Source organism: Megalops cyprinoides, chromosome 23, assembly GCF_013368585.1.
Source record: "Megalops cyprinoides isolate fMegCyp1 chromosome 23, fMegCyp1.pri, whole genome shotgun sequence".
In the NCBI taxonomy this organism is placed as follows: domain Eukaryota; kingdom Metazoa; phylum Chordata; class Actinopteri; order Elopiformes; family Megalopidae; genus Megalops; species Megalops cyprinoides.
In genome coordinates this window covers 20,650,187-20,658,367 of record NC_050605.1, presented here as the reverse complement: position 1 = coordinate 20,658,367, position 8,181 = coordinate 20,650,187, and the positions used below count along the sequence as shown (strand labels likewise).

The window sequence follows — 8,181 nt, the reverse complement described above, 5'->3', positions numbered from 1 at the left end:
AGAAAAGGGCCTTCCCCAAACTGTTGCCACAAAGTTGGAAGCATAGCATTGTCCAAAATGTCTTGGTATGCTGAAGCATTAAGATTGCCCTTCACTGGAGATAAGGGGCCTAGCCCAAACCCTGAAAAACAGGTGTACTTTTGTCCATATAGTGTACCTCACCTAGTGCTGTTTATCTGTGTATCACTACACAACATCACCATACTCATATTACAGAATGTGAGGTGGTCACTGAGTTCCATGAAAAAAAATAATTTATGTACCTTGTGTCCTAAACAAGGTCAAATTTCAGTGAAACTCCACAGGTAGAGATCTGAGAGGTGTACTCTAATAGCAATCCATTTCATTAAATGTGGTGTGCATGACGTTTAGGGAAATTTAAATGTTTTCGTAAAGGACTGATACCAGTTTCCCATTCAGAATAGATTTAATTTATCATATACTGGAGCATGGTGAGAAATAGATGCAGTTTGCTTGTGTCTGACAGCAGCTTCCGAGCTCATTGCAAAGGGACTGCATTTGGCCAGCTAACCTGTCACAACTGATTTACACTTAAATTTCACAAAAGGTAGGGAGTGTCTGAATGTTTCCACCTAGAAACAGCATAATAACAACAAAAACAGATATATGCATCTTTTTGTGGACAACAGGAGTGGGTGTTCAGATGTATCAAGTCAGATAAAGCTGAAGCTGTACAACTCGTGTAGCCATCTTTATAACCAAATGGCCGTTTACAAACCCAGGTTGTTTACAGAGATTGAAATTTTTTTCAGCCATTCACTGTTGTAGAATCCATTAATAATAATCACTTTTGCCTTGTTTAAAAAAATTGTACAACTGTAAAAACATAGCTGAATTTTACTATTCATGTGTTCATACCCTTGGGTTTTATAATCTAAGCAATTTAGAAAACAAACATGTTTCTTTAATGGAGCTGTTATTATTAATTAGATTATAATATCATTAACAGTTACATAGTGTGACGTAACCCTGGAATATTTGCAATTTAATCATTAGAATGTTTTACAAGACTTGTTAACAACATGCTTGGTAGAATTTCGTTCAATAGAATATATATCTACATAAAACATAGGCTATAACATATGAATATGTTCATTTGTAAGACTTACTATACAACTGACTACTGTGACATCGGTCCCAACAAAAACAGCTGTAACCAATTGTTCAAATCGACATATCGTTACGTTTGAAGCATTACTTAAGTATTTTTGGATTATTCAAACTAATGCATTTGAGCACGGCAAGGATTAGGCCGGATAAACACGAAATTGTGCTAAACGCAATGTTACGGTAAACACTAAAGATTATCCCTTAACCGAATCGAGCACGCTTCAGCCAAGTAACACTGCGTCCCCATCACTAACAAAGATTCAGTAAATATAAACGTGTGGAAAACGAAGACGATTTCAAAACATTTAATTGTACGAAACAGGCGTGCAATTAAACTGCGCGTTTATTTATGGCATATATAAAAAAAAAGCATGGGAGAAGTTTTTTTCAGTGTTTATTTCATATTGCTTACAGAAATGATCAAGAATTCAGCCACCCGACCGCTCCGAGATTCCGCACGCTGTGCCCTTTCCAACAATGCAACAGACAGGGCGCAGGAGGAGCTTAGCACATGCGCAGAAAAGGCTGTACCACATGCGGCTCAGGCAGTCCGCTTGCTCAGTGAGCAGGATGCATCAGCTCGGAGCGGAGAGGACAGCCTTCCAAATGCAGTCGTCCACACTGTAAATTCGACTCGTTTTGTCTTCTTTTCGTGCCGGATCACCGCTGATCGCCGCCAGCTAAAAATGGGTTAGAGGGAAGAATGTCTGGATTGTTCACTTTCGCCAGTTTACGAGGATGGGGACTCGGAATTTCAGTTTTTTTTTGCAGAGACACCTTGACAAAGAAGAAAGAAAATAGAGACGGGAATTGATTCATATCCCCTGTTCTTCCATTTTCTTTCTTTCTTTTTCTTTTTTTTTTGAGAAATGATTGCAGAGTTGGTGTGCAGCGCCGTGGCTTTGGTCCTGTATCTCAACACCCTGGGCGCTGATTTCTGCTACGATGACAGGTACAGAAATCACTATTCCACCTGTCCCTTAACTTCTCCGATTCCAAGATATTAGCTGCCTACAAGGTTATATTTTACCGGTAGTTATAAGTTTGATTATAAAAGAAATATATATAATAAAATACTGTTGTGGTGAGGATTCAGTTGTGATTTCGGACGTCTGGGGTTTTAGGGCAACATCCTCCGTGAATTCGACGGTACTCCGGGCCACTGCGCGAGTAAACAGCGTTCCCGTGGAAGTTTGAGACATGAAATAGAGCACATGTGACACACCGTTATTTTATGTAGAATAATCTAAAATAAGTGTAACTAAATTACTTGAACAGTGTCACGAATAGCTAGCAGTTGCAAGAAGTGTTTCTGTGCTTATGCCAAAGGACGGATAAGGTACATTTGTTAGGTTTGCATAAACATGGCTGTTTATTCATTCAGTGATAACCGCTGCTCGTCGTTAGGTACTTTGCCCTTGTCATTGACAGATAAATCAGAAAATGAGCGCTAATTTACAAATCAACCGTAAAGCTTTACGTGGTGCTCGGACCGAATATGTAATCAAAGTGTTGATCTTGCGCTTGTTGTCGGAGGAACTGGGGAAAGGTTGCTGTGTTACGGTACTCAAATCTACGTGAAGCCCGGCGCTCTCATTATCCACAGTTGTTACCTGATGGAAATTACTCTTGCATTGCTCATTTTAACTGGACCATATTTATAATGGTGCCCCATTTCCGGGAAGTAATCTAACAATTAAAGAAGATGCATTTTTAAAATACGCAGCAGGCACCCCTAAACTTATTTTTAAAAAATCGTGTTTCATGCCCCATTGAAAAGCAACTATCCAATAAGTGAATACTGGATGTATTTGGTGGGGTTTGACCAGATTTCCATTGGTTTTACTCCTCATGGGAAATGAATGTTTCATCAGATCAGAATTCAGAGTGCCGTTTCTTTCAATTACATTGGAGCGAAAGCCACAGTAGCGCGAGGGCTGAAGGTTTGCGTTCCCTGCTTTTACGGTCATAACTTCGCCGTCACTTATGATTTAATTACTTTCCGCTCTGAAATGCTGTTACGTCTCAGGTTTTGTTTTCAATAACGCTGTTGAATTTCCCACGCCTTCTCTCACAGTCGCTCTCACACATTTATGCTATATTTCAAATTCAAATACTCTTAACTTGAAATTGCTGTAGGTCTATTGCTCTCACAATACCTTGCTAATTGTATATAATTTGTAAAAATGGATAGATAGGTCTGTCTTGTGGTCAGTGCATAGTTCACATCTTTTTAGACCCTCCGCGACTGTGTTCCTCAGACCTCGTAGACTAGTTTGTATGCAACACAGTATGCAATAGCATTACGCGTTGAGGCGAGTCATAAAACGGCCGTCTGCCAGGGACTGACTGCACCGAGGGAAAACTCAGTCCATAAGGGTACAAATGCATGCGGATCAGTCTTAAAATACAGATTCACACCTGAATGATAAAACAGACTCCCAGCTGTAGCTATGTGTGTTTTTCCACAATATCTTCCAGGCAATGAAACGAAACGTTTTTTTTTTTTTTTAATTTAAAGTCTGTCAAATCTTGCTCCGCAGCATTCTTTGTGTATGGTAAAGACGCAGCCACCTTCGATAACCTCGAACAATTTAATAAGCATACTCCTTTTTAGTTTCTTTTACTAGACGTCTTGCTGGCTTTATTTTGTTGGACCAAATAACAGATTATTTTGTATCTGACTTATTGAGGTTCCCCTGGACAAGAAAGTGAGGTACCCTCAAGTAGTGCAGCACTGCCTTGAGCAAGCACTGTCTTGTTACATAATTTAAGATGTTGAAGTTTTATTTGAATTAAGAAAGAGCAGTTTTGACAAGACTGGAGAAACAGTATTTCTTGAGGGCTGATATATGCCCAAGTAGCAGTTCCTAAATATAAACTGCTTGCCTGTTCTAATGCAGTGCAGGTTTAAAAGTACCAAATGTTAACCATAAGTGACCGTAAAATTTAACAGGACAGTATCAGGTATCCTACAGTATAAACTGCATTATTAAAAGCTGTATAACTGTTGCATCTTGTTTTGATTTGTGAAAGTTGGAAAGGTACAGTTGGCGTCTTCTCGCAATGCCTGTTACATTTTAAAGCTTAGAAAACAGTGCCCCTGTTTTAACTTTGCTAATTTCTGTGTATTGACTTGAAATAGATATGTTTTGTGTGTCTGCTGGTTGAGACAGGTAGTTTGGCTGTTGCAGCTCTGTTTCGGTTGCTCCTCACACCGTTTTTATGGTGGATGTGTTGGCCTTCCTCTTAAAACTTTGGTTACTGTGTTGCAGTGAAACACATGATCCCTTTATAGTTACCTTTAAACCTACCCACTGCCAAGCAATGATGCGTAGTGATCATTATGAATTTGCAGTCATTATGGTATCATAAACATTCATTTTATTCCAATAAAACAGTTGTAAAAATGTGACATGTAACTACAGGGGAACTATGAGTTTGGTCGTCAGAGCTGCTGTTGCGTGGTAACTTCATTAAAGGGCCAGCTTTTCAGCAGCCTTTAGATAAAGTCCGTCGTTAAACATTAAGCATGTCAAAGATTCGAACGGAATTAACACTCCCACATACGTGTCTCAAAGCCTTAGTGCGTTTGTGTTTATTATATTATTATATTGTCGTAACTGCATTATTGTAGTCACAAATGCCACCATTGACATTCTAAATATTGTTAGAACACTTTCACATGGCTTTTAAATGACGTCCATTTTTTTTTTTTACAAGCCATTCACAGAAGAGCTGACACATTCGCATATAGTACTAAACTCTACCATTTGAGTGCATCTCTCTGTAGTTTACAACTGGAGCAGCAGTGTGTTGTAGTGATAAGAAGCAGGACTTGTAATCAAAAGGTCACTGCTTCAGTTCCCCGCTGGGGCACTGCTGTTTTACCCGTGGACAAAGTACTTAACCCGCAATTGCCTCAGTAAATATCTGGCTGTATAAATGGACAAAATTGTTACCTATGTAAGTTGCTCTAGATAAGAGCATCTGCCAGATGGTAATAATGTAACACACTGTAACTCCCAAGTGTAACTTACTGCCTAAAGGCTGTACAGTTAAATGCCGTAAGAGGTCATCCTTCCCGTCTATCAATTGTTTCAAATTACACATTAAATATAATGAAAGTTTGATTCTGTTGTGATTAAGACAGCAGTTCACAGTGACAGTGAGAAGCAACCTGATTGGGTAACTGAAGTGTCCGTCTGCGCATGCAGATGTATGTTTCTCTGCTGTGCTCCTCCCACATGCTGAACTGACATGTTTCAACATCTGTTCCTTAGCCTTTACTTTTAGGTTCTTCCCTAGAGCAGTACTTAACCTTTTGTGTAGAACATGTATGAGAAGGCTGCAGTGAACATGTACATAACACATAGAAAGTATATACACTTTTACCACTGAAGAGTTTTTTTTTTTTTTTTTTCCCTTTTGTCTTTGTTTGTGTCGTAAAAAGTTTCTCAGTCATCACCTGTCAGCTGGTGTTGAGCAGTAGTTTCAAGCATAGTAAAACACAGCCAAATGAATGAAATCCTCACATTTGGTATAGTTTCTGAGAACAGCACCATCTCTCATAAAGTGTGGATTAAACAGTGCTCTGTTTATAGTACTTTGCAATGTCTGCACTTGTTGTTAACCATTTGGAAAGCTGTACGTGTAACAGGACAGGCATTTGATGGGGTACTGCTACTGTGCAATAATACAATGTCCGATTTAAGTGCTGAAACTGCACCATTCAGTCTGAGTCTAAGACTATTCAGTAAGAGTCTTAGGAATGCTGGGATATTCTTAAGGGACTCTCTCTCTCTTACCTTGCCACACCCATCCCCCCACCCCAGCCTCACGCATGGCTGCTTAAGGGTTTGTGTTTGTTAAAGAGCAATAGATCAGCTATCATGGTTTATACCTGTAACATCTCAAACAGAAGGCGTTCATTTAAAAAAAAAAACGTTTTTAAAGAAAGTGATAAAAAGTTGGAAAGTAAAATCTGAGCTATATGTGTCCAGGAAACGTTTTGATTGTGTATTTGCACTCATTATTTAGGGAAAGAATCTGCCCGTGTGAGTTACACTGAAGTGGATGAATGGAAAAGAAGAGTAGGCAAACACCCTATTGATTTCTGAAGTGGGCATGTGTCATTAAACTCAGCCCTGTGATTTGAGAAAGTGTTTTTTTTTTTCTGTGAATCAGGGGACGGTCCCTTTGTTAACCTGACTAATGAGTAAGGATGAAACGTGATCTGGGGCCGGATGTGTGGGACGGCTGGCAGCAGCAAGGCTTGCCGCCAGAGCTCCACCCGAGGATTCGAAATCGATTCGTGCTTGCGTTGCGATGATGCGCAATGAAAAATTAAACGGGCAGTTTTATGTTGCTGTGCCTATTTTTGAAGAAAACCCCTTGCAACCCCTTGCAAAACGCCAGCCTCTCCTCGTGTAACAAATGGCTCATTATTCAGATGAATTTTTTTCATAAAAATGCATGAGGCTGTGAGTCGGATGCACGAAGACCATAGAATGATGTAATGGGAGCACCTACTCTGCTGCTGTACCGACGGGCTCCGTTTGGAATGACACTGCTCAGTTATCTGCGGTTGCAGCTCACGAAAGAATAAACTTTTATTCCTTTATCGCTGATGTAATTGTGCTGGGCTGTGCCCTCCTGGAAACAGGCCAGACCTGTCTGAGTGGGTCACAATTCCTCAGCTATAACGCATCACACAAATTTCAACAGGCATCACATTTTCTGTTGTAGATGCCTTAGCAGAAGAAGCAGCTGCGTTTATCGAGTCCTGAAATTTATGTTTGTCAGCTAACATTTAGAGAAATGGCTACAGTTGGTTGTATTCTGTATTGATCCTTGTTCGAGCCATGCAAGTTAAAAGTATGGACCTACCTCTACTTTTTGTGGTGAATGTGCGTTTAGCGTAGCTGTAGAGAGATATCAATGTCAACTCCCAGATTAACTGTAGATGGAACTGGAACATTTCCACGTTCAGGTTAGCTTTGGCATTGACTGGAATGGTGAAGTTTTGCTAGTTGTGCTCCTGGCCTGTTTGAAAGCAGGCCATCATTAGATGAGTTGTGGGCCCAGTTTTGCAGTTGGTCCTTGGTCAGCTCAAAAAGAAGGCAGTGGAAAAGCAGTCCAAACTGTACCTGAGCCAGCAAGCCTGCTTCGGCCTGGCATGGCAGTAGGAACAGGACATTTGACCCACTGGGTGGTCATTGATAGAGAAGATGATTTAGATATAACCTGGATTTTCACAGCCCTCAGAACAGCAATATTTCTACATCTGTTCACCAGCAAATAAAAGAGATTTTCAGTCAGACTCTTAATACAAGAGATGTGTGTCCCAAATTTAGTGTGACTCCACCTCTGTGACCTCAATGTCAGTCCTGCTACTGTGAAGTACTGAATTCTCTTTTGTGTGGAATCCAATCGCCCTACAGAGCTCTTTGTAAGAAACCCATCTCAGCATGTGATACAGTGAGAACTGTGTCACGTCTGCGTAGAAAACGAGAGTCATAATTCAGATATAGCGTAGTGATGCGGTGTTGTGATCCATTATTATTGACCCGAGGAAGAGTTACAACTGAGATGCATGTCAGTCGTATATAAGCCTGTGTCATCTCCAGAAAGGTGTTAGCCGTCTGTGCCCTGAGCACCGTAGATGTGTGGATGTGTCCAGTTTTGCACCATGATCCATTACATTGCATTAGGTATTTCTGAAGGCCCACCTCATTCACTTTTAAAGGGGCTCTTCAGTACTGCCTGATCCAGAAGCAGGGATCTAATATGTACTGAAGATTACAATTTTGGGCTTCATCCCTGGTCCTCAGAGGTGGACCATTAATATTTAAAATGTCGTTCCGTGGGGAAATCGGCGAGAGATCCTTTCGAATGTATAGGATGGGGCTTTAGTCTCACCGCTTGATTCTCAAACTGAAATAGCACGGGTTCTGTTGAACTGACATCATGGAAAATGGAGGGCCCATTCAACCAGCACATAGGTACTACAGTATGCAGAGAACTAAGCTTTCATGAAATGGCATAACA

At 40.5% G+C, this 8,181-nt stretch overlaps 1 protein-coding gene across 1 annotated transcript in view; it reads left to right on the top strand.

The window, feature by feature from the left end:
• Positions 1-1,689: 1,689 nt before the first annotated feature.
• Positions 1,690-8,181, top strand: part of tmtc2b (transmembrane O-mannosyltransferase targeting cadherins 2b) — a 114,552-nt gene continuing 108,060 nt past the window's right edge. Inside the window, exon 1 of the mRNA XM_036517465.1 lies at positions 1,690-2,083. Within this exon, the coding sequence (XP_036373358.1) occupies positions 2,001-2,083 (83 nt within the window). The 5' untranslated portion in view covers positions 1,690-2,000. The remainder of the gene's footprint in view (positions 2,084-8,181) is intronic.